At 44.0% G+C, this 27,126-nt stretch overlaps 1 protein-coding gene across 1 annotated transcript in view; it reads left to right on the forward strand.

Annotated features, from left to right (window-relative positions):
- Nucleotides 1–967: 967 nt before the first annotated feature.
- The window catches only part of DYNLT3 (dynein light chain Tctex-type 3), a 126,060-nt gene continuing 99,901 nt past the window's right edge, over nucleotides 968–27,126 (forward strand). Inside the window, exon 1 of the mRNA XM_086949186.1 lies at nucleotides 968–1,151. Within this exon, the coding sequence (XP_086805312.1) occupies nucleotides 1,122–1,151 (30 nt within the window). The 5' untranslated portion in view covers nucleotides 968–1,121. The remainder of the gene's footprint in view (nucleotides 1,152–27,126) is intronic.

Here is a 27,126-nt window from a genome sequence, read left to right on the forward strand (position 1 = left end):
TGATGGCAACAAGTTGTTTCTTATAACATTGTTATTAGAGCATTTCAAACTAAAAAATAAATTCATTATTCTTTCTGTGTAGTGGAAAGTAATTAGAGAACTGCTGTAAATATCCATTTGGAAAAATTGGGAATAAAACTCATGAAACATATCCTGATACGAAGAATTTCCAGTGCAATTAAGATGCACTTTCATAAATGGACAAGTACGTGTATGTACCGTACGCCTCCACGCTCTATCTGTTCGTTTTAAAATGGCTCTTGTATTGTAAGCATTACTGATACAGGGCACTAATGCTCTCGTCCCTTGTTTATGTCGATGGGCTAACCCTGGGCAGGGTGGGGCGAGCGAAAGAGAGAGAAAGGGCACGATTGGGAGCGTGTTAGTGTATTTAATCCCCACCTCCTCTCCCAATTGTTTACACAGCGTCCCTGAAAAATACCTGGTCCATGTGTTTACTATTTGGGTTTGGAATTGTTTACTAATTTCAGAACATTTTAGAGTCACGATCATTTGTGTTATGTCACCGTCATTTGTCAGAACGCTTCAGCCATATGAATGGACCTGAGTAGCTTTCAGAACCGATACAGCGTACGTAGACGAACGTTTTTGACTGTGGCACGCATTCCTTCAAAATGACAGTGTAGAATAATGTCTATTGTGTTATGGTCTGTCATCCCTGACAATTTCAGTAAAATACGTTTTTGTTTTGCATGTTTGTGAAAAGGAGAACAGTTTTGCATTTCAATTGATTTTAAATATTCAAATACTCGACATAGTGTTCGTCTTTCAAACAGGTCAATTACTACTGGAACTTTTTGAAAGTTTACATTTATGACAGTTTCAGCCAAAGATGACTGCCACCGATTTCTGCTGTACTCATAACTAGCAATTTTTTCTGTCATTTGTGTATAATGAAGTAAAAAAAAAACTAAAATGCAACGAGTCCTTCGCCTGTTTCTATGATGAGTTCTGTCTGCCTCTTTTCCATTGGGTGTGCCCACGCACATCAGGACAACACAGAAAGTGAGCTGTCAGCCAGAGACTCCGCTTAAGGCACTCAGTGCAGAGAAGACGAGTATCCGATAGAGGAAACACGAAGCCCGGACAGAGTGCAAGTCATGGATGAAAATTCAGCACCACATGAAGAAGTAGGTACTGCTGAACTAGGGGACTGTTAGATGTGCTGGCTAAGGTTACGTGCAGTGTAACCTAGGACACAACGGGGGCAACCTGTCTGAAAGATCCGACACGGTGTGTTACAGGAAGACAGATTGAAAGAGAGAGTCAGTGTATCAAATCCAATTTATTGCATGCAGCGTTTCCCAGGGAAGACCTACCTCAGAGCTTAAAGTGTATTCACAGAGGGAAGGGAAGAAATACTGACTGCCCAGAAGTGTATATATGAGAAATACGCGGCACTGCATGTCCCATATATCACTTGTAGTATTTCCTGGGCCTACCCACAGTGTACCTGCATTGTACCTCGAAGGCGAGAGAGAAAACGGTGACTGCCCCATAATTCACATTTCAGCATACATTTGGAAAAGGAGGGGTATTCAGTCAAGTTTCTTTTTGCTCATATGTAACATTCCCACTTTTTTTGCAATGTTTTATGTGTTGAAGGGGAATAGAGTAAGTTTTTTTGTAACAACGTTCACATGGGACGTAGCCATGATAATGGCCCCAATTATCTGGTTTGCAAAGTTGTTTCTGTTAAGCACAGTGGAGAAGGCTGTGCAATACGCTTTTAGCTTACTTCCATAAAACCTTACTATAAAAGTCCTCCGCATGGTAATGGATGTGTAGCCCTTCCATGAGTGCCCCAGCTGCTGTGATATCTGGATCCCTGGTGCCTATTTGTGGTCAGTGGTGAACACGAATAGGGCATGTGCGCCATGAACTAGGGCTCTCTCACAGATTGCAGTCTTGCTTAGGCCATAAGGGGCCCAAAGTGCTACCCTCATGTAGTGGAAGGTTTTTGCTTTCAGCTGGAGTTGAGAAGCATGTTTGCAGTGGTGCAGCATACTTTGTTTTAAGTATGAATGATCAGTAGAGTGAACATGCCTTTTTACCTGTCCCTGGCTTGGGGCTTACTGACCCATTTGTGTAGAGTTCTGCTGCTGTATGCTGAACTCATGTTTGGGTATGTTACATTCACCATATGTTTTTTAGAGTTAAGGGATGGGGTCGCTTTAAAGGGATGAGGGGGTGATTTTAGGGTCTAGGGCAGAGGTCTTCAAACTTTTATAGGCATAAGATGCCCTTTCTGACAAATTTTTAGATCCTGGTACTCCTCATCATCGACAACCATGAACACCCCTAATGTCCACAGCAAATTATTTTTACGATGGGGAAATAATTAGGGTGTTTGGCAAACCAAAGGTCAGTGAGCGTGGGGGTGTAGTCAAAGGTGTAGCTGAAAACATAGGGCCTCTTTTATGAGGAATTGGCGTAGAGCAGCGCCGCAAGTGTTCTGCCCCAATGCCAGTGTGAAAGGCCAGGAATGCACTGTATTTATGAAATACGGTGCATTCCTGTTCTTTTCCCTTGCGTTGGTGCACAAATTGCACCAACGTAGGCAGAATAGCTTTTGTACAGTGAGAGGCACCTTCCTTCATAAAAACAATCATGAGAGGCGTCTTCTCCTTTCTATGTGAGCTGCAGAATGCTGCACTCGAGGAAAGAGGAAAAAACAAGGAGAAATGAAAACATATCTGCTTGGTATACCTCCGCTGGGGAGGCATCCGTTTTTGGAGCTGCCCCAGGTTTAGGTGATTTTGTAAATATGAGACCCAATCAAAATCCATGGGTGTTCCGTGGGAATCTCATGACACACCTTTTTGATGCACACTAAGGCAACACAGCGACTATTGATGAGGCCATGCAAAGTCATGCAGGTGACTTTGCACCACCTGATAGGTATAGTTGAGGAGCTTGCGCCACTGGAGCATCAAAAAAAGTTATGCTCTGGCAATGCAAGCCTCTATTAGTTAATGCACTGCAGAGGTCTGTGTGTAACCAGAGAGCCACAGAATTGGATCTTGATTGGTGCAGTGGAGAATAGTGATGCGTATTTTTAGTGCTACGAGGTCACAGCACTGTGAATATGTATGTCATTATTTTATACTTGCATTACACACAGTGTAAGATAGCATGCTGCAAAACGTGCAAATAGTTTTACGATAAAATGTTGCTTCCAAAATGTAGATTGTAGTAATACCAAAGTATATGTAATGCAATTTTTATTTAACATAACTCTCCCCTCAGTACCTCTTTAGGGGTACTAATGGCTGTGTACATGCAGTTAAAATTAAAAGCAAGCACTTCCCATCCCAGTTGCTAACTCTTGGCACTACCACTCAAAAAACGAAATCTGTGTCATCCAGAACCACTCCCAAGCATCCTTTAAACTTGCAGATTAACTGATAGGCACATTTGCATTTCATTCAGGCAAGCAGCTGATAACGATCTAATTTGGCCTCCCAGGACGGCTGTCTTTTACTTAAAGGAAAGCACACAATCTGGATTGTAGTGACAAGTGAAGCTGGGGAATGCGTGACCCCCTTCCCAGGAATCCACAGCCCGCCTGATAGTCGTGCCCCACAGATTGAAGACCTCTGGTCTAGGGGCAGGTAGAGGTAAATAAAGTTAAGGGTTAATTATGGGTTTTGGGGTCAGTAGAGGTAAAGGGATGTAAGGATGGTTATAGTGATTAGGGGTGAGTAGAGGTACAGAGAGGTAAGGGGGATTTTAGGGCCTAGGAGTGGGTAGAGATAAAGGGAGTTAAGGTTAATTTTAAGGTTTAGAGGTGGTAGCAGTAAATAGAGTTAAGGGTTATTTTAGGGTTTTGGGGCAGGAATAGGTAAAGGGAGGCAAGGGTGATTTTAGAGTTTAGGGACAGGTAGAGGTAAAGGCAGTGAGGGTAATTTTTGGGATTATGGGATGGTAAAGGGAGCATCAGTTATTTTAAGATTGAAGGGAGGTAAAGGGAAAAACAATCATGCTGGGGAATTTAGGGGTTGCCCTCCAAAAATGCCATATATATATATATATATATATATATATATATATATATATATATATATCTATCTATCTCAGATGTTACCATTGAATTCCATAGTGTAAGTGTGTATTGTAAAACCATATGTGTTATTACAACGCAGTGCAATACTCGCATGATAAATGCATGCATGGTAAATACAAGCGTGGTTTTATATGATATTCCTCCCTTGGGCTTCACAAGGATGAATGCTCTGCTGCACAGTGACTTGTGTCTGCGTGTGCACACTAGGATATAGGTGTACCTGTAAGTGGTGCAATACATGGAAGTTAGTGCACGTTTACATGAGCTCGTTGAAATGTATGTGTGCCTATGAAGTGGTACATGGGGGCCTGCATGCGTGTGCTGTGTGTACGCTCAGGGATGCATGTGTGTTTGGGAAGAGCACAATACATGGAAACCTTAGGGTTCCATTGTGAGAGAACCAGGGCCTACTGAGCAAAAAGGTGGAGGTGGATAAGACCACCTAGCAAGATATTTAGATTGCTGAATTCCTGAGAGCTGAGTGGGACACACCAACACACAGGAGGAAGTAAGAGTTAATCTCTTCTGTACAATTCAAAAGGGCTCTTTAATTCTAAAAGAGGTGACTGGTCAAAGGGCCCTGAACACATCTCATGAAGAAGTCGTAGCTGATAAGGGAATAATAAATAGTAGGGCTGGGAGCCTTTTGTAAGCTTTTTTTAAAAATATATCAGTAAGGCCAACACCCAGGTGTGATCCTCCTGTCACCTAGATGGCCTTTGTTGTGTGAATATCCTGTAGGAAGGATAAGACAGATGAGTGGACCCTTCATAGTGGTCTACCCCCATAACACAAACTTCAAAAACTCAGCAACTAAATTGCATTTATGTCTGGAAACTGATTATAAAATGGGAAGCTTGAGCTGACCAAGATTGTCCACCTGACATTGGTGCAGATAAGCTCAGCACAACACCTTTCTATTGTGACTAGGAATGGGGACTTTGGATCTGTCAGTCTACCTGCTTGGCGATGGGACATCACCCAATAGAATTAAGATCATTTGCCCTGGACCCTGGAGCATCAGCTTCTGCCTAACCTGAGACAGAAGACCTTATGAGGAGAAGGAGGCTGCCTGGAGCTAACAAAGTCCAGAGTGGGATCCTGCTGAGTGGACCCATGAGCCAAATGTGAGATTCTGATCTAGTGGGACCAGCCACATGGATTACACCATCATTGCATGTGCGTTGTTTGCGTTCCCCTTGTATGCCAGGTGGAGCGCTGCATTGAATCTTAAGGGCCATCCCATCAGTGCAGCACTCTAATGAAAATACGGTTGTCAACTTGTGTAGAGTTGTGACCTGAAGAGGCACACCGCCTCCACTGTGCTAGATGTAACTCCCATGTGTCAGGTTGGGGGCAGGGTGAAGATTAAGGATGGTCCACAAACGGTCGCACCACTCCAGGCTCTGCAATGCAAGCAGCATGGGTTAGTCGGGAAGACGAACTTCCGTCTAGGTGCCCCCATCTCTCAGGGCGTGACAGAACTATGGGAAAAGCCGCCTGCAGTCTCCGCAATGTGAACAGGTACCTCCTGGATCGCGGCAGCTCTGAGTGGCAGTGGGGAAGGCAACACTCCCTCAGGGTGCTGCCATGTTGTGGGTGGGCACCGAACAGGGCCCGCAGCAATCGCCGCAGCTGGCGGCGGCATGATGGCAGCCAGTCGGTCTCAGGGATCTGTCAAGGTAGCCGGTGATGTCTGGATGTCCTGAGCCTAGCGTGGATGGGAGCGGATGACAAAGGGGTCCTGAGCACTGTTAGAGTTCGGCCACCATCTTGACGCTCTCGGTCACTCTCCCTCCCTCTTTCATTCTTACTGTAACATTTCAAACATGAACATCACAAGCCGCCTCTTGGTTTAGTCCTTTGGATTGAGTAATTAATCATATTTTTAGGTCTCGCGCCTAGCGTTGTACTGCGTAGCAGTGCACGTGCAGCGCAAGACATTTAGTAGGTGAAAAACAGGGATTTGAGGCTGAACTAGGAATGGCACACGCACAAGCATGTGCCTTTCCTTCTGTTGCACGTTATTGGTCTTTGCGTGCGTGTTTTATTAAAAGACAGCACGCAATAGGTCAGAGGCGGGCGCATTGCTCCGCCCACGGCCTATTGGTGTCTATTACGCGCTTGGTGCGCTTAATAGACACCAATAGGCCATGTGGTTTTAATTATCGTGCCCAGACACGGGCGCGATAATTGAAAGCACATGGCTCACAGTGGCACGCACGCGCGCACCACTCGCGGGCTTCTTCTGTGTTTGTATCCATATCACGGGGAAGCAACAAAATGCTAAGGCTTTGTTTTTACCTCTGTGCATTTCTTTGAAGTGTCTATTTTGTGAGAACTCGACCAGCAGGTACCGGAGTGCTTTGCCATTTACAGCACATACATTTCATATATTTGGAGTGGAGCGGTCAGGACGTACCTAAAATGTACAATTTTTGCTGTTAAGTATTTTGATGGAGGAAATAATGTACCACGTCCACGAGATTTTATTGTGTGCCTAGAATGACCGTCTCTGTGCGTTTGAAATGTTTGGTGGCGGGGGACACAAGGACCAATGAAATTCGAGAAAGGGGGCATGTTGTCCGAGGCAGTTCGGGTGTTTGATATTATCACCCAGCTTCCTTTGCTTGCTGGGCAGATGAGGGTGAGGCGGGAGGCCAGGACAGGGTCTGAAACAGAGCAGGGTTACTTTTACACGTGAAACTTTGCATTCCTTTTGCAATGCAAGCACTGGTGAGGTTAGGGGTGGTGTCAATATGAGGGCGTAGGATAGATGAGTAGGGGCTGGATGTAGATATAGGGACGCAGTCTTAGTTACCGGGTCCAGTCACGGGACAAGAGGGGCTGATAATGTCAAAGGAGGCTGGGGGCCCAGGCACAGGGTGCACACTCACTTGTGTTAGAAGATTGAGGTACAGTGTGGAATACTTGGGTTCAGGTGAGGGGTCTGCTCAAACTACCAGTTGAAAGCACTAGGTACCTGTGGATTACGTGCACAGTGTAATACAGGTACACAAAAGTAAGTTTAGTTTCCAGATGAGGGTCTGCTTGGTCGGAGTTCAAATGGGGGGTGGGTGGTTGTTCACATGATTACATACAAAGCTACCTTTAATAAAAGTGCAATTTGGGCTTTACTACAACCACACACTCAAACTACACATATAGATCCACCTATGTACCGACTGGACTGCGAGTCGCCAACGCTAGTGTCAGTTGAACGCTATACAAACACTAGATCACATGACTTAATGCTGCGCTTGCGCCACTAGGACACAGCATTAGTCTTGGTGCGCTATATAAGGTCACTATCATGCTTTGTGGTGAAGTGAGGGTACCTGCCTGCTGACCTGGGCAGCTGCACACAACAGTGTACATGTTGAATTTTGAGTGAGCACGCGCAGTACCACTGTGGCAATCAGTGTGTGCACTAATTTACCACTATCCAATAGGTTTCCATTACTTAATATTATACCGGTCTATTCTAACCTCACCTGCCATTGTCCAGTGTGACTCACCACTAAACAGTATGTAAAACAGACAGATACAATGTCCATGGATCACTTTGACTCAGGTGAGTGAGTGTACCTTGTTCATAAAGGGTGCCCAGATTCCGAAAGTGCCACGGGACCATGCACAATGTGATAAGCGATATATAAAAGCGCATGATATATCGTGGGTGGCACGGCCCGCAGGGCAGTCACTCTGGCATCCTATCAGATGGATGGCACAGTGCACCTCAGCTGCTTGCCGGGAGCGAGTCTGGTCGCTGCTGATATGTGGCCCAGAGAGGCGGAGAAGCGCTATAGGTAACACAACTTGGGTGGCTCTGCCCCGGAGGGCAGGTACCCTGGCATCCTATCCGAGGGATGGCACGGGGCGCCCGTGCTGCTACCTGAGAGCATGTCTGCGGAGAAGCCGCTTCTCAAGACAGATCGATGAAAGGGACATGTGGCCGATCAGCTCCTGCCGGCCCAGCAGGCGCCTGTTGCCTCCTCTTAAAGTCACCTGGCTGCGGGCATTACAAGCTCGAGCTCGGGAATGACGCAGGGGGGGCCTTAGGCATGTGCAAGCTGTGCACCTGCACAGGGCCGCCAAACCACAGGGACCGCCACAAATTTGTGCTGGTGCTTGAAAGCACATATTAACCAGCTGCATTCAAGAAACAACATAAATATTGAATGCGCTTTTAATATGAAAAAAGCACGAGTTAAATATAGACTCTTCAAGAGCAGGAAAACAACAGCCGAAGACGAACAATGTAAAAGAAAAAAATCTGAGACAAAGATAGATTTCAATGTTTCAAAATCTCAGCGCACTTTCACGTCGACATTCTTCAGGAAAGTAACATAAAGTGTCCCGGGGGCCCTCTACCCATCCGAATACATGACTTTCAGGTCATAGAAGTTGCAGTCCGACACGGGCAGAGTAAGCCCTAGATGCAGTAGATTCGCGAGAAGAAATGCCTGCTCCGGCTTGGCTCCCCCTCCACCCCTGTCAGCAGGAAGAGCGGCTCTGAGAGCGGAGAGCCTTCTGCACGCTGAAACCCGTGCACCACAGAGGGGTCAATCCCAGGGCAGCCTGCGAGCCAGCATCTTCCCCGCTCTCTCTCACTCACTCACATGCTAGTCGTTCCTTCCTGCCCTGTCTCCGGCTGCAGCCAGTCCCGGGACACGCTGTGCGAGACCCAGCTCGCCCCGAGTGACTCGAGGTTGCGGAGCCGGCCTTGCCTGGCGCCCACGGCGGACGCACAGAGCTGTCTGTACCGGGAGCGCACACACGGGACCCTGTTGAAAATGGAATAATGGACTCGGGCCGCTCGTGCAAACTCGGCCAAAACACCGAAAGAGTTCCCGTGCTGGTTAGTTCTGCTCCTAGGCGTGGCTGCCGGCCGGCCGGCGCTCAGGGCTCAACCCTGCACCACAGTGCAGGGATCCCCAGTGCAGAATGCCGCCTTGCTGCTTGTGCATGGGAACAGCGCGCACCAGGGCGTCACTATCAACAGTGCAACAGGTGCAATGCACAAGGGCCCAGGGCCACCCGGACCCCCTCTTCTGGGGCCCCCTACCAACGCTCCCTGCCCAGGGCCGCCATGAGCCTAGAGCCGCCCCTGAATGACGTCTCTACACACAGTCTTAATATCCATGCACTGTAAAATCGCACCCTCTACACTAAACCTTTAAACCAACAAGCGCTTCCGATTTCTGCAAAGGGCGGTTTATTTCTCAATGAAGAAAAGATGCAGTAGGAGGATGGGGGAGGAAGAAACATCCACAGACTTGTGGGTTTAATTGAAGGAACGGAAATGGCAGAGAAAGACAGAATGTGTGTGTGTGTTTTTCCCTCCTTTACAGAAGCGGCCTTCTTTTAAAACTGAACGCAGGAGAGTTGCATTCCAATGTCATTGGGTTTTTCTTTTTAACCCCTTGGCCGCCGCGGTAAATCCGCCGCGGCGCTGGGGGTGGGGGGATTGGGGGAGGGGGGGTCGTGCAGCGCCGCCATGCTCGTGACGGAACCACTCCGTCATGAGCACAGCGTGCCCGTGGCTCGTGATGCAGTGGTTCCATCACGAGCACGGAATGGGTTAAATTAACGCCCCTTATTGTGGCCCCTACCAGTAATTCTGTGACGCAGGGCTTTTATGAAGTATGTAGTTTGTAAAATACAACGTGCTGGAACCCAAAGCTTTTTTTAGTAGTCCTCGGCTGGTGCTGCGGTGGGTCGGAGGTGCCTATTACGGAGACCTAATTGTCGGGGAACATATCATATTAAAGCATAAAAAAGTGATTGATGGACCGCTGGAAATTAATCTCAGCCACTGTTAATCACTCGGGCCGCATCCCAAACCATCCATGTTCAGGGTTGCATGCCAGGATTTTGAGCTGGTTCAATGTAAAAAGCAACACTTACCGAATGCAACACGCTGATGGCTAAAACTACAGGTCTGTCTGAAAATGGCTTGAAGATATTAGGCAGCTAATGCAGTGACTATGTACACCACTCGAGCTCACCTTTAAAAGGGATTCTGCCCCATGATTTCGGTGTAATCAGAGTTGCGAGCATATTTTTTTTCAACACGTTTTTGACAAATAACTAATTTCGAAAAGCATTCAGTCATATTTTCTGCTTCATTAATTTAATTAGCCTATTGTGGGCCTATTTTCACTTTTTAATAATTGCATTGAATTTAACTACCCCCAGTGCTTTCCAAAAAGATCTGTTGCTTTGGTGCTTAGATTAAAATAAAATATCTCTCAGAAGCATAGAAATTCGCAGTAAATCTTTATTTTATGGCATGGGCTTCTCCGAATTTGGCTATTGTGACAAGTACGCGTAGCTAAAAGAAAACAGATGCAGAGTTTACTCACATATCAGTAATGTATAATGTGCATAGAACGTAATTATCTTTTGGAAAATAAAGTGTTATTCTCAAACAGTTGAATTCCTATTTTACACATCTGAAAAATGAAAGCTTTAGGTCCTCAGTCATTGGCTCAGGCTAATCCCAAACCACACATAAATGAACATTTGCTCCTAAACCGGATTACAAGTGTTGTGCAAATTACTTACACCACATGTGTTTTCTCAAACAATTTGTGCTTGGTCAATGCTGGTCCAAATTGAATTGCCAAGACTGAGTAATTTGGAATTGTGCTAAACGTGTGTTATTTATAATGTATCTCGTTCATGCATCCGAATATATCACTCTAGTGTTGTAATATTGAATCACAATTCCTGGTGCAGTATTATCACAGCCAAATTTGCATTACCCTTTAAAGTAGGGTCTTAGTCAGCCCCACTGGTTTTCGAAACTTTTGAGCTCTAAAGTATGCAAATTTCTCTGAAGTAGACTATCCAACCAGTGAGGTATGTAAAAAAAACTCACCTTTATGAAATAAACCATCTGTAAATCCCTTCCAGTTCCAGGGTTCAGGTACTTTTCCATCAATGGTGAGCTGAGTGTGGCACTTGAGGAAGGAAGGAATAACCAGCACTCTCGGCAGGCAGTTAGTCTTCTCAAAAGGTTTGTGTTTTTAATAAGACAATAATCTAGTCATTTAATACATAACAATAAAACATGCCTTCCTAGCTAGAGCATATATATATTTTTTTATAAAAGTCAGTATAATATGAATATGATTATTAGCCTAAAGAAAATGGCTATTCCTCTTGTAGAGGCATAGTGATGATGATTTCTAATCTTGTATAAATCAGGGTCATCCATTGCAGGTTGATAAGAGTCAGACTACAGAACCATTCTGATTCCCATTTTCAGTAACGCATGTAAATATGTTTCAGGTGGGTATTGTAAAAACCTGGCATGGCTCCACCCTCGAAGTCCTTACTGACAAGGTAGATTTACATGATGACTCAATTTCATTCAGAATGCAATTGACCAGTCCTGGGTTTTTCTTTTACAATGGCCTTTCTTTGCCCAATCGCCTACTGTGCCCTAAGTGTCTATCCACTGCGTGGGTTAACTACTTCCAAGATCCGTTCTAATAATAAATCTGTTGTCTCTACTCCCCCTATCACTGTACCCATTCCGCCAGTGTATAATCACCCTTCACCTGCTTCCTGTATGCCCTATGTATATGACCCGCTGCACGTTCATCCCCATTCTGTCTCTTACCCCCAGCCTCCATGTCCTCTGCCTATTATCTGCTCACCATCAGTCGTATGTGCCCACCGTATCCCCGCCTCCCTGCAATATGCCAGCGCTCACAAGTCATCGTCACTCCCACTGTGTGTCCACTGAATGGTGTCCAAACCTCTGTACCTGGATGGGTGTTCATCCTCCTCTTCTTACCTTATGCCTGGTTGATACACTATGCCCCTATGTGTGTCCACCCCACAAATGCACCCCCTTTCGTTTGTGGTTCCTCTCTGTGCCCCCAGTATGTGTCCACTGCATGGGATCGCTGCCTTCATAACCTGTAATCCTGTGTCACATTGTCTCACTGTGTCTCTGCTCCCCATGCCTATGGGTCCAGTGCATCCCCAGTCTGTCTCTGCACCCAGGGATCTGCCTCCATGCTCGTCCCATCATTAGAACCTCAGGCTATGTTTCATTGGTTTGTGCACAGACCTACCAGTTACATACAGCAAATGTTATCTTTTATTCTGCTCGTTGTGGGTTCATGGTGGTAATCCCATAAAATTCATAGCAGCCACTCACTGTGGTGTTAAAAGCATAGTCAAATTCCACCATCATACTGCTTAACGTTATTAAATACCCACAAATACAATCATCAGGTGACTCCTATTCTCTTGGATTCAATATATCCATACCGAGCATTTCCCTGCATATAATAAAGCATTCTTGTTGTGCCCTTAATAAGTGCCTATTATCCATTTACTAAAAGAAATCCAGTATTTCTTTGAACTGTATCCCAGTAAGCCTCATACACCAGAACCTACAGTCAACACGCTTCCTTTTAGATTAATCGTAAAACACCCAATTGCCATCACATCCATCCACTACAAAACACATAAGTAAAAAAGGTTTACAACTCCAATATACCCAACTCTAAAAAATGCGAGACCTATTGCATTGCAAATGCTTGTTTGTTTCCATGCCATTTAGCTGAAGTTAATCATATCACACTATTAATATAACTTATTGTGCACTCAAATGCTTGTGAAAAGGCACACATGATAGTTATGGGAAAATACTGGAGATCTTGCAGGTTTGTGGGTCCGTTTTTGGATGATTATGATGGGTTGCTTTATTTTGTGTTTCCTACGTGCTTCCTCTTCGCCTTAATTCCAAGAGCAGGAAAAGCAAAACCGTGTCTTGCAGCAGAAAGAATTTCGACATAGTTCTAAAGACTGGCTTTTCTTGCCCATTAGTCTCCTGCTCCTGCATATGTGCTCTTTTACTCAATGTATCTTTTCAGTGCCTATAATTTTTTTCCTTTGTACTGGAACTCCCGTTTACTGTCTCATCCTTCTGTGTAGAGTTGGGGAGCCAATGAAGACTTCAGCCAAAAGCCTAGCTTTGGCTCAGCTCAAAGTCCTCTTGGACTTTGGAGCTCAAAACGTGCCATGATTTCATGTGGGTTCTGCCCGCCACCCATGTTGTAAGCTCGTGCACATAGAATTAACCCCTTCCATGCTGGTGACGCCCCCCAGCCGTCATGCATCACAGTCGGCGTGTGCTGATGACGGCTGGGGGCCCACTTTTCAAAACGGCCGCACAGGTGCAGATTTGCGGCCGCAATGCAAAAAAGGAAAAAAAAGCGAGGTCATCACTGGATGAACTGTATAATGTGAAACCAAAAAACCTGGCATCAATCACGGCTTTCCTGGTAGAACAAATTGTCTGATCCTGGGGAAATATTTTATTTCAGTGTGCCTCCTTTTCCTTCATTATTACATATGACTACAGCTTGAAATACATCAGTTCAGGGTGTGCACTGTTCAAAAACATATTGCACTTGATTTAATAGACTGTAATGTTGCTCCGCGTATAATAAGAAACTAAGCCACATATAGTGCCCACATGCCAACTGACTTTTTTCTTAGTTCAATATTGGCATTGTAGTCACGGCAGGGGGCATGAATGTTTCTGAGTTCATGTTTGAAAACTATGGCTTTTAATGAAGGCCTCTCAATCCAGTGATCTAAACTGATGTACTAGGGTAAAATGCTATTAAATAAATACACTTTTTAAATTCTGAAGCAACTTGATCATGTTTGTACATGACGGTAACTTAAAAGTCAAACATTTTTATGGCTCTCCTGGTGCATGCCTCGACTCTCCCTGATAATTTGTTTGCTTGCCCACCTTCACTTTTGTGCCTCTTTGCGTTTGCCTTTTGTTTTTCACTTCGGTCGTGGGTTTGCATCAACTCTTTGATGTTAGACACTTGAGTGAGAACAACATTTCTTAAAAATATGTATCTAAGTTTCTGGCCTTCTTACTGTTGCAGTGCAGCATCACATATTTCTCTCTACCCCTTTACATTTTTTAGCTAAACCACAGAATATAAAAAATTTAACAAGGGGTTCCTAGATTTTAACCGCTCATTTATTGCTCCGCAAAATGTTTTTATAACAGAAACATCTAATAAAACACCCCCTCTCCTCCGCCCCAAGCGTCTGAACTGCTACAAACTGCCCCAAATAACTATTTTACTCGGCACCTTTTAGTGGCATCTCACCATTACAATATAAAAAAAACATTCAATGCGCCATTTTCTGTTTTGCTGTTGACAGCTAAATGTTTCATGCATTATTCGTGCTAGCTGAGTAATGCTGCTGTCCGTTATTGCTTTCCTAAGCAAATGTTGTTAAATCTGTCATTTCTGTTTGACCTTACTTGTCATTGCTTATACAATACAACATTCTGTATTTAGCTGCAGTGGGCCAACTATTTATTTTAAAACGTCAAGTTTGCAAAACCATGAACATATTATCTGGAAACTGGTTTAGCAGCTCTTCTCAAATCTGGAGAGCATCTCGGACTGTAGCCACGTATTATTATCACGTTATGTGACATATTGAAGCAGGTGCAGGCAGAGCTTCTTCACAACCTACACCTGTGCTGCTTAATACTGGACTTTGCCTTATTCTTCATTCCACCGCTTCCTTTATTCTTCTGCCACATTATACTTACTGTTTCTTTATCTCATTCTTTCTGGTCCATTTTCATCCTTGTTTTCTCTTTGTCACTGGTTTCTTTCTTTCCCTTTTTTCTTCTACTTCTTTTTACTCCCTGTTTCTTTATCTCAATCGTGCTCTCCCATTTTACATCCCTACTGTCCTTGCTTGTCATAGGTGTCGGTGGGCCATGGAAAGCTCGATCCTGAAGCTTGACTCTGGCTCATCTTGAAGTCTTGTTGCAACCTCGAGTTCGAAACGAGCCGAGCTTTCATGTGGCTTCTGCCTGCCTTACTCACTCTACCTTCATGCACAAGAGGTCAAAAAAGCATTAACATTTAAGGTGAAAAAATACCCATCTAGTGGCTGATTTATACAAAGTGAAGTAAAAAAACTTGAATTAATCGCTGCTTTCCCGCTTAACAAAACTGTGAGATCTTAGGCTAATACTTTATTTCACCGATTTTTCTTTTTCTTTATTATCACATATGAAAGCACCTTGCCACTTAGCTCACTATTGGCACTCTCATCAGGGTGGCAGTGGGTGGAGGAATCGTTCTAAATTCATGTTTGAAAACTGTCACTTTGAGTAAGTACTTCTCAGTGCCGTGCTATAATTTGACACAATAATGTCGAAGTTTCCACTTGTTAAAGAAATACACATTTTTGAATTTTGACAAGACTTCAGCATAGTTTGCGTGATGTTTGCTATATGATTTACATGGCAATTATTTTCAGGGCTCGGCTTCAGGCACGGGCTCCAAGAGGCAAGCCAGACCCTCGTCTCACTTAATTTGTTGGCTCGCCCACGTCTATCGTTTCACTATGTTCCGAGATTTGCTTCCTCTTTTCTGTTTTTTAGGTCGAGGCTACCGTCCCGCTGCGAAGCAGTGGGGGGGTGGAGCCGAGATCTTATGTTAGCACAGTACTGGGGACTTGAACCCACCCCTTCTTCAATTGGCTAGCTCCATAAATGGAGGCTAGCCATTGGAAGAGAGGGTTGTCAATTACTTTTTCCCCGTCACGACGCGATTCGGGGGCGTTTCCATGTCTTTTTTCAAGTCCCGCCCCCCACACCCTCCCTCTCGCCGTCTCGTTGTCCGTGCCTTCTCCCTCCCGCCCACCCACTGTCCGTGCTCCCTCCCGCCCGCCCGCCCACTGTCAGTGATTACGCCTAAATGTCCGAAAATTACAGAGGAACGCCCACCGACCATGGTGAGGAAGTAGTTGCCTTCTCCCTCCCGCCCGCCCACTGTCCATGCCTCCTCCCTCCCGCCCGCCCACTGTCCGTGCTCCCTCCCGCCCGCCCGCCCACTGTCCGTGATTACGCCTAAATGTCCGAAAATTACAGAGGAACGCCCACCGACCATGGTGAGAAAGTAGTCACGGAGCAGGCGAGAAGTCTATTCACTCGGCGGCTGCAACCTCCACACTGGCCCAGGTCACCTCTACGGGATCAGGACGCACACTGTACCGGAAATGAGGAAGAAAAGGGGGTTGTAGTTTTATACCGCCACGTCTGTTTCAAAGCGCCATGTAACAAAGAAAAACGACATCACCCAAAAAGGGATAGATAGGGGGTTTGTCGAATCATAGCGCGCTGGGACATGTAGTGTAATATAGACATTGGCGTGAATGGAAACGTAGTTCGTCACAGGGATCAACATACTTAGTCATGCGCCAAGTGCACCAGTCCTACATGTAGTGTCCGCACCCTCGGATCATCTCACCAGGGGTGCCTGCTCAGACCCTTCCAGCCCTCTGCTGGCACTACTGCCCGCTCCTACGGTCGCTGCTCCCCAATTAACACCTTCAGGTCCTGCTGGTGCTACTGCTGCCGGTTCCAATCAGATTTCACCGGTACAGCGGTGTTCGCAGCACAGCATCCTTCCATGATGTGATCTTGTGCAAAGGGATCCTCCAAAGGGGATCGTGACAGACTCCAAATGTAACCCTCGTCATCCGCCGCCACATAACCAACTACAGGTCAATGACCAGGCTGAAACCTGGCGCCTCCCTGGCACACAGTGTGATCCACGGTAGTCTGCCTGAGTCCCAGCGCCTTCCTGGCACACGGTGTGATCCAGGGCAGTACTCACCGCCGCTTTAACTCCCTGCTGGAGTCCCAGCGCCTCCCTGGAACACGGTGTGATCCAGGGCAGAACTCTACGCTTTAACTCCCCGCTGGGGTCCCAGCGCCTCCCTGGCACACAGTGTGATCCAGGGCAGTATCAATTGTCCCACACCCCCCAGCTGGAGTCTCAGCACCTTTATCGCTGGGACTCCATTACCCACCGGCATCTCTCCCCCCGCTTCTAGCGGAGTACGTGTGATCTCGGACAGACTGGCCGAAACCCCCCACCAGGTCCTCGACGGGACCATGTGTGATCCTGGGCAGGATTACCCATAACTCATCCCAGCTCCTCGGGCACACCAGGTGTGATCCCGGCATTCTAGTGCCGCCCCCCACTGGTTCTCTTTGAAGTGTGGTGTTGCTCCCCCCCCCCCCCCGGCCTTCCCCCTCCCTCTCTGCTCCCTGAGCTGGGAAGCTGCTACCCTCCGCCCTCCTTCCCCCTTGGCACAGGAACAGGACCCCTCCGCCGCCACGCTCTCTTTGAACCGTTTGGTGTGTGTTTCTAGCATTTATCATTTCACCCTAAATAGCCCCCATGGCCGGGCACGAACAGGACTGGTTCCAGCGGGAGGAGCTGATTGGACAGATAAGCGACATCCGAGTCCAGAATCTGCAAGGTGAAGGGGAAATAAACCATGTTTTCTCCAGAGCCTGTTTCTCATTCCTCATCTTCTGTGCCGATATGTGGGTTGCGCCACCCCTTACACTTGCTTTTAGTTGTTTAAACATCAATGTGTTTCTCTTTTGTGTTCCTGCTTCCAGGCCTATTTCTTTCATAGAGTAATCTCTGAGAAATCATAAATATTTCAAAATGAAAATGTAGTTTCATGAACCTCTACTGGAAAGGCTACCTGGGAAATACTGCAGGCAAAGCCTTTCCCTTTCAGTTAAGAGCTGTCAGCCTTTTGTGTGCCCTGCTTCTTGAAAGGGATTTGAATCTGTAATGCACTTATGAAGGCGTCACGCGGTATGCTAGCTTGCTCCGAAATTTCTGGGATGCGGTTGTAGGAAATCTAGACTGTAGCTAAACCCATCACGTGCCATAGTTATCTCGATGCCATGTGTGGGGCGAGAGAGCGAGGGCACGGGTTTTTGTGTGAAATGCATCTGTTTTGCTAACAGATAACCCCTCCGTGGCACCTTTCTGGAAGGGGGGTGGGAGTGGGTGTTGTTTACTCATTGCACAGGCCCTATGTATTGTACTCTCTAGGGGCCATGAAAAGTGCAGAGCGTGGCTGCAGGCTGATACCAACTACTGCCCAACATAGATTGTGCTGGCAGTGCAACAGCTGATATTATGCCCTTGTTTTCTTTGCGTGTTTACACCATCTCACGCCCACTGCCGACAATGTAAACAGTGTGTGATGTGCAAAGTTGCGCAAGCAAGTTCAATTTTAGAACATAGGGTGCTTTCACTTACAGACAGGGCTTTAAGTGGGATGAAAAAACTGGGGGGTCTCTCAAAGGGGCGTGGCCACTAATTAGGGGCGTGGCTTTAAATCACTTACGCAAAAAATCTGTGCTTAGCATAGTGTGCCGCCCGACTTGTAATTTGCTGTTTCCGTCATTGCATCCAGATATTTGATTCAAGTAACATCATACCTACAATAAGTAAGTAATATTGGCTTTGTCAATGGTTATTACTTGCAGAAGATAAATAAGCTGCAACTATAACTTTTATATAATATTGACAACGCTTCCAATTAAATCCATGATGACCCTACCACAATGTTGCTGCTCCTGAGTTTCAGAAAGAGGAGGGAAATCCAGAAAGAAAATGACTCTTAAAGGATTTCCCTTCCCCCACAACGCTCCCCTGGCATGACATCATGCTGTAACTTCTCTACTACTGAGAAGTAGTAAAGTGTGAGCAGAGCCCATCATGTGCTTGCTGTCTCGAAACGGGTCTCTATCAGGCTTTGTTTTGCGCCATGGCACTTTTTTCCGGACTGCAGTGACAGCAAACAGCGGTCATTGCAGTCCGTGAAAAAAAACGGGCTGCCTGTGTCAGGGCTCAAAACAGAGCCCGATAGAGACCCGTTTCGAGGCCCCCAGAAAAAAACTGCTGGTGCTCAGACCCCTTGAGACCCGGCCCACTTAAAGCCCTGCTTACAGAGCTTTCATTTGTGAGGTGCAGATTTTGTCTCAATATGCGTAATACAGATTGCTATATTCTGCTCTTTTTAAACGGAAGAGAGTTTGCCATAATATGGGAGGGTGTGAATTTCATCAGCGCTTTCTTTTATAGCCATTGGAGAGTTACATTTTGATAGTGCCCTGCCCCTTGTTGCTTGTGCTTGCTCTCCTGCCCCTGCCCCTCGTTGCTTATGCTTGCTCTCCTGCCCCTGCCCCCCCTCGTTGGTTGTGCTTGCTCTCTTGCTCTCCCCCCGTCGTTGGTTGTGCTTGCTCTCCCCCCGTCGTTGGTTGTGCTTGCTCTCCCCCTCTCGTTGCTTGTGCTTGCTCTCCTGCCCCTCGTTGCTTGTGCTTGCTCTCCTGCCCCTGCCCCCCTCGTTGTGCTTGCTCTCCTGCCCCCCGTTGGTTGTGCTTGCTCTCCTGCCCCCCGTTGGTTGTGCTTGCTCTCCTGCCCCTCGTTGCTTGTGCTTGCTCTCCTGCCCCCCCTCGTTGGTTGTGCTTGCTCTCTTGCCCCCCCTCGTTGGTTGTGCTTGCTCTCCTGCCCCCCTCGTTGCTTGTGCTTGCTGTCCTACCCCCTCGTTCGTTGTGCTTGCTCTCCTGCCCTGCTATTGGCATTGTAAATGACAATGCCATTTATTTATGTTTTAAACACAAAAACATAAATAAAAATAATGTCATGCGCAATGCCAATAGCTCTAACTTTAAGAATGCCGAGACCATTGCATTGTAAATGCTTGTTTCTACCTTTCTATCACTTGCTGTGAGTTAAAGCCTGATATTGAAAAATAAGTTACATTTCAGTTCCCAAAAACGAGCGTTGTGCCCTCCACTTGCAATCAATGGTTTACATTAACCACTGGGTGTAGGTATATAATTTCTGGGTGCCTGATTTGTCAGACATCACATGTTTGATAGTTTGACTTCAGGTACACCGATGTGGAAAGTGGTATACATGATTTTCATTTCATATTCGTCAAAGAAAATATCTATAATTTTCAAAATATTTTATGATTTTAGGAAGGTTTGAGGTTAATATATCCTACCTAAGGGAGATATTGGAAACTTTTGCAACCTATTTTACCAAGGGAGTTGGGAATATTTGATAATGTTTAGTGATAAGATTCACTAATATTTGGGTAGAAGATGTTATACGCCCTTTTGCTAACCAGAATCCACGTAGGCATTTATTATATTTTATTAATCATTTTCTCTGATAGTCTAGTTTTATCACACTGAATCGTAGTTGGTTTTCTCACACTGCTTTTTCATATTTCAATCTACTTTGCAGCATACCACAGCCCATGTCACTATTTTAGTGATGACAGCATCAAACTACCTCCTAAAATCACTTTTATGTCCTATAGGTTGAACAATTGTATGTGAATGTCTCATTTCTTACCTAAGTTGGTCTGTGAATATGGCTGCTGTATAATTGATTGTAGCACTTCACCTTCCCCTTAGGAGCAAATTAATATCTGCATGATGAGTGTCTGTCAGTGTGGTTAGTCCATAAATTATACTGCGAGCAATTCACAGCCATAGTGTGTTTTCCCTTTTTTTCATTTAGAAACCTGTTTTTAACCTGTTGTTGAACGAGACCTTGCAACCATGCTCCAGCCACATGTGCTGTGCGAAAAAGGTGCATTTTTATTATCGCAATGCAGCTTCTTGAAGGGCAGGACAGACCTAACCACCTGTCAAGGTCTTAGGATGACACGATAGAATGCTAAAAGTGTAATAAGCAGGCAATTATATGGCAGCCTCAAATATACAGGGTCTTACTCTGCTGCTGCAACTGGGTCATTTATTGAAATGTGGATCAGAATCCATTGTGCCCCTGTTATAAGTGAGTGTTACGCATTTTAGAGTGCAGCATGGACCAGTAACCTGTTTGACTTAGAGGAAGCAGGTTTTCTATAGATTAATCTTCGGATGGAATATTAAAAAATCCTGCCACGGGTATTATGGACTTTTGTTTGGCAACAAAGAGAATTGAGGAATCATTAAAGACTTTAAATTCAGTCAATAAAGAGAGTTAGTGTGAGTTAAAGGGTTTTATTTTTTAATCTTTCATCTGTTCATCAGGCATTAATCTTTCAGCATTAAACATTCATATACTTCATTAATCTGGGTTTGAATATAAATTAGAACCAAATATTTGTTAGAATCACAGTCAATATATTAATAATACAACAAGTGTGTTCCATAAAGGAAACTCCTTATTCTAAAAAAGCTGGTACAATGAGAGGATAAGGTGTTAATTCAGGAACCTGATGAGAGAGAAATCAATCTGCACAAGCATAAAGCCTTCACATCTCAGACTGGACATTGTTCACAATCCTACTTTAGCAGTTATATAGAATTAGGCTAAATTACCTCACTTGTAGAGAATTCTGGAAACTCATAGGCTAGTCTCCGACCAGAGTGTCTGGGAAGGAATCCACCCAACTCTAGGAACATGCACCTACATAAACACACAAAATCTATGTTGAAACATTATTTTCTTTTGTCTTCTTCATCCTCTAATAGAATATCAGCAAACTCCCCATTTTCTCATCAGAACTTAATAGGCTTTCAGATATTAGTCCTTGAAAAGTTACAACATTGAATTCTTGAGGTCCAGACACTTCTTCCCATGAATCATTCTTTTGTCATTTTTTCTCTTCCCAGCGAGAACCTTTCTATCGGTTGTCTAATATAAAACAAGGGTCGATTCATTATCTAGCAGTAGGCTTCCGTTGTAGAAACATGTTGATATTTTTATTTTTCATTGATTTCAATTTTCTATAGCTTTCTAATATTCTTTGTTCTTTCTCCCTTCCATTTCTAATTCTTCTCTAATTTTTCCATTCCTTTATTATTTTTCTTTGTTAAATAGCATCTGAATCCTTTGTATAAAGTGTATAGGCATATCAAGCTAATAGGAATGATTAGTGCAGGTCTCAATATGACCCTAAAATGTCCTCCTCTTACTGTTGCTAACCAATTGCCAATGATAGATGCTCCTTTGCCTGAACTCCGTAGTGCACTAGTGGTTTTTAATGTTTCTATTTAAGGTTTCAGATCAGAACTGTTCTTTGCAAATTATTCTATCTTCCTACACTTGTCGGGTATATATGAGCAGCAGTGTTGAGCTTTCAGCATCTTGCAGACTCTGCCTTTCTCTGCTAATAAAATATTGATTTAAAGCTAATCTATCTTGCAAAACCATTCATCTACTAGCCACTAATTTTGTGTTAACTGCTAATAAGGCACCAGATGTACTAGTAGCTAATTTTATCTACTAGTGTTGATAACTTTCTAATTTTCTCATCATTTACGACTACTCCCACAGGTGGTATTATTGATAAAAAAAATCTCTCACTAATTGTGTCCCATCATTCGTGCTATGTGTCTGTCTATGGGGCGTTGTCATTTTTAAAGCGTCTATGCTACTTACATGATGCAACTTACGAAACTGAAAGTTAAATACCAAACATCCTCAAAATCAGCTGGCAGCTCGAAATAGGCATCCTGTTCATGCGCAAAATGAACTCCAGGAATAGCTGCCTCCTCCCCTGTTAAAATTTGGACAGGTCCTCTCAAAACTTCAAAAGTATGATCACAATTGCTAAGCCCAATATGTCTGTTTCTGACCTGGTTTCTCCTTTTGTAAACACAAAATCTCCCTTTTTGTCTTCTATCTAAATTAAAAGTTGGAAAATGTAAGCTATTCTAATGTTAAGATGAATGTCTTTTCTTATGGTCTCATTAAAAAGGTTAGGTTCTGTTTGTATGTCTTAACAGTGTCTATATTCATGTGTGATCTAAATAAATGCCATGGAATTTCCATATAAATTGCTTGTGGGTGAGGAGACATTCTTTTCTGAAGAGGAACTTTAGAAAGGTTCATATCATAAGTGGAAAAATAATATTCAAAACGCTCCTGTATATAAAATAAACTATGCAAAATACTACAAGTAATTGCATGTGATAATGTAATATGAAGGGATGTCACTTCTTCTGCAGCTTAAGAAGGTAAATGTGTACAGACGTAGCAGTCCTTAGTATCTAGAGCTTGAGTGTACGTTTGAACTAATCTAGAATAAACATATATTGAAAACTCCTAATTTAAATAATCTACTAATTAATCCTTTAATTTTGACCCATCTTTGTGTGAGCAGGTGTTGTAGGTGCAGGTGCAGATCTAAGTATTTCTATTTCTGGTGAAACATTAATTCCAACTAAAAGGATTATAATCAGGGCCGGCTCTAGGGCGGTGCGACCAGTGCCACCGCAACGGGTGCTGACTCCTCAATCGGGCGCCTGTTGGAAAGTATTTTGTGGTTTTAAAAGCACCTGCTGCTGCATTGCTGGCCTCTGCACTTTCCCTACAACAATAAAAATGTCAAGATAACTCCAGTGATTATTGTTCTTTCTGGAGAGAGAAGGAGTTTGGTCAAGTGCAAGTTTTAACTTATTTTATGGTAGCACAGAGGGTAATGTGCCTGCTGCAAAGAATGTCTACCATGCAGATCACAAAGTGTATATAGTTTAAATAGCTCAGTGCTTTTGTCAGAGAGATCCTTTGGTTACTAGCAGTATAGATGTTGAAATCCTAACATGGAATAGTGAGCTAATAACCGTCTTCCAAGAGCTGCATGCAAACTGCCAGGTGTAGATTAGAGCATTATGATGTTTTCCTCCGTCTTTCATTATTCTAATGTTTAAAAAAGGGTTAATTTCAGTAAAAAAATCCTAATTATTAAATGTTACCCCCAACCCTGAATTTATGTTTTAAATTCTGAGTCTGTGCTTCTCCAGACCAAGCAATCTTAAACTATACTGTCTACCAGTATGGATGACATGTGACTCGCCTTGTAGTCTTCTGGCTTATGTAACATGTCCTATACACTGATTTACACACAAATGATTAAATGTTTCTGTGTAATATCTGTGTGATGTAAAGTGCTCTGCCACCCTACACTGGTATATGTGGCGCTATATAACTAATTAAATACATCTGAGAGAGAATGGTTTTGGAGACTTTAGGGGGCACTGTTAAAGGGTAGTAGTGAGGGAGTGGGGGTCGCCAACAAACATTGTCGCACAGGGCGCCATCAGCGCTAAAGCCGGCCCTGATTATAATAGCTAATATAATTACTGTTCTACACTTAGCTGTGGTAAGGATACACATGTTTGTCTATAGTCAGACCTTATGTAGAATAATAGCATCATACAGATTTATTGAGCTGAGTTTAATTCTATTTGTACAAACATGCAAACTCCTTGATCGATCATTTGAAGTTATTTAATTCAGCTATATACAGAAATCTTTATAAGATATTTATTCCTAGCCCTACTCCATCTTCTTCTAAATGTGTTATCCCTACTCTTCTACTGCAACCTTGGCTGTAGAGAATTCAGCTTAGTTCTTTTTCTTTATTTTTGTTAATTGTCTATTGTCAGTTTGTTATTTCAGTCTTTGATTTCATAGTTTTAAACACGGTGTATCTTGTGTCGTCTCAATTGATTTGTTTTTTAAGTTCACTAAGAAGTGCTTGTCAAGTTCTTTGATTGTAAGTTTTGTTACCGAAATCCTATTCTTTTTTTTTTTTTTCCCGCCTCCACCGCCTTTTACTCCCCCCGAATACGCCGCTCCCTCTCCCTATTTAATCAATGCTGTTTCTCAGTGTGGCATATTATGGAGCTCAAATGAACTGGATTTGAGTTCATTAGGTTGTTGACCTATCACATTCTGTACATTCGCACCATAGTAAGCCCTTTCAGGTGCAGAATACGTACAACAAGATACTCTTGCTCTCTTGGATCTCCTTGGTGTCTGTTGAGCTTCTTCATCTTTGCTTCTTCCACTAGATTCAGTTTTTTCGATTAGAGATTCTATTGTAATTCAGCCTCTTTCGTCTTGCTGGACATACAGATACAGGGGATCTCGGATTTGGCTCATAAAACACTACTTCTTGGAATGGGCACATTACTCTCTGAAGCGTGCAAGGCATACACCCAATTTTGTATCCCAACACATTTGACCACAATGTTTGTGATCAGGATGACCTGGTAGGGGCCTATCCACCTTGGCTCCAGGCAAGATGTTAACATGTTTCTTCACCAGAACCCAGTCACCTTGGTTGAGGTTGTGACAGTGCACCTGAAGTGGACCAGCAGTGAAAGCTCCAGCCTGGTGAGAAACAGAATGCAAAAACACAATTGAGCCCCTTAGGTCTAAGCAAGTAACAAGGGGAAGAGTAAACACATCCAAGTAGTGTCTCTTACACTCCTGGGGAGTCCCTTTATTAGGACAAAATCCCTCACCCACCATAGGTGGCATGCTTCATCATTGGCATTCTCCTTGTGACTGGAAAACCTAGTCCTGCCATGGGCTACAACCCCCTCTCCGAGAGGGAGGAGCTCAGGGATGTTTTATTCCTAGTTGCAGGATACACTAAATACACAATGCGAAGTACTAAACTCAGTTGTGTGAGGGTGAGTGAGGGTGCAGCGCAAAGAGAAATAATTGTGAAGAAAGTGAATTTAAAACTGGCTACCAGGTATGTAATCTGCCCTTAATAACACGCCAAGGGGCCAGGGTCAAAAACAGAGCACTAGCAGGAATAAGTTCTACCTGGGAGTTGGTGACTACAAAAGGAGAGGTCTACATGTTTCAGCCTAATGACCCTTGATGAAGGTGTTGCGGCTTTGGTCAGGACCTATATGTGCTGCTGCTGACTGTCATATCTTGTCCACAGTTATTATAATGATGGTGTGAACCAAAGTGAAGAAAAAAATATATAAAACCAGTGATCATTATTCTTATTGGACGATTCACTGGTCGTACCCATGTGAAAACACAATCACAAATAAATTGAATGTAGTGTGTTAAAAAAAAAATTAGACCATAGATTTATATTCTAAATATTACTATGCTTCTTGTTTTAAGATTGTAAAGAAGTCTAATTATGCTCCCACATGTTAAACAATACATGTCAACTATATCAATCAGTTTTAATTGAAAAACATATGTATATTTGTGTGTATCTTGTCCGTAGTTTACGGATAAATATCCATACCTTAACCTGGCATTCAGCTCAGGGACGGGGCACCGCTCTGAAAATACACAGTTGAAATAATGCAATAATTTTCTTGACTTCTACTTGCACATAATCATTTGTTTGAAAAGAAAAGAGAAACTATCAGTAGACTATACCAGGGATTTTGTCCTAATGAAGGGACTACCGTAGGAGTATAAGAGTCACCACCTGGATGTGTTTACTCTTCCCCTTGTTACTTGTTTAGACCCAAGGGCTCTATTGTGTTTTTGTTAATTGATTGGGGAGTCCACCCTCACAGGTTTTAAAATATTTTCTCCTCTGCGCCTCCTTTCTCATTGTTGTGTGTGTGCAGAGAAACAGAATGCACCACATTAGTAATCAAGTATCATGTCACCTGTGATGTTTACAAGCGAATTTGCAGGTACAGCAGGCAGTCTCATAGCATGACCCATGAGGTTTTCATGAGGTGATAATCCTGTTCTCCTGTCAGGGGTGCTTCGAAGACTCATGAAAACCAATAGTAAAGCATTTGGCCATTTTGAAGTGGATGTATGAGCTTTGGCCAATCGACACTTCAAGGTTTTGTTAATTGCTCCACCATCCCCAAAGTCTCAGGTCGATAGCTACAGTGTAATCTCTGTTCCACCTGAAGAGCCACACACAGCATTCTAAGGACCTTTTATTGAAATGAGTCCCTCAGTCTGAATCCAGAGAAACTGGGAATCTAAAAAGCAGAATGAGCTCACATAACTGAAGCTTAGCTACAGTGAGACTATCATCTTACTGCGTAGGGAAGGCTTCCACCCCATCGGGAACAAATGCACACTATAACCAGGATGTATCTCAGCCTGTTGCAAACAGGCTTATCAATAAAACTGTGTTAAAGGGGCCTCCTGGTCTTCCAATATGGCTAAATGTTACAGGGGTACTCCTTACTACATTCATCTACTGACATATAACAGATCTATGGCATAGCTCTGCAGCTAAAACTCTGAATCTGGGATTGAATTAATTCTGCCTAAACATCCTAACCATTGCATACCTTCCAGTGTGTGCAGGGCCATCCAAGTAGTGTCTGGCAACACTGGTCTTCTATCTGCTGAAACCCAAATGTTATA

This window comes from Lissotriton vulgaris, unplaced genomic scaffold (genome assembly GCF_964263255.1).
Source record: "Lissotriton vulgaris unplaced genomic scaffold, aLisVul1.2 SCAFFOLD_3405, whole genome shotgun sequence".
NCBI classification, from domain to species: Eukaryota; Metazoa; Chordata; class Amphibia; order Caudata; family Salamandridae; genus Lissotriton; species Lissotriton vulgaris.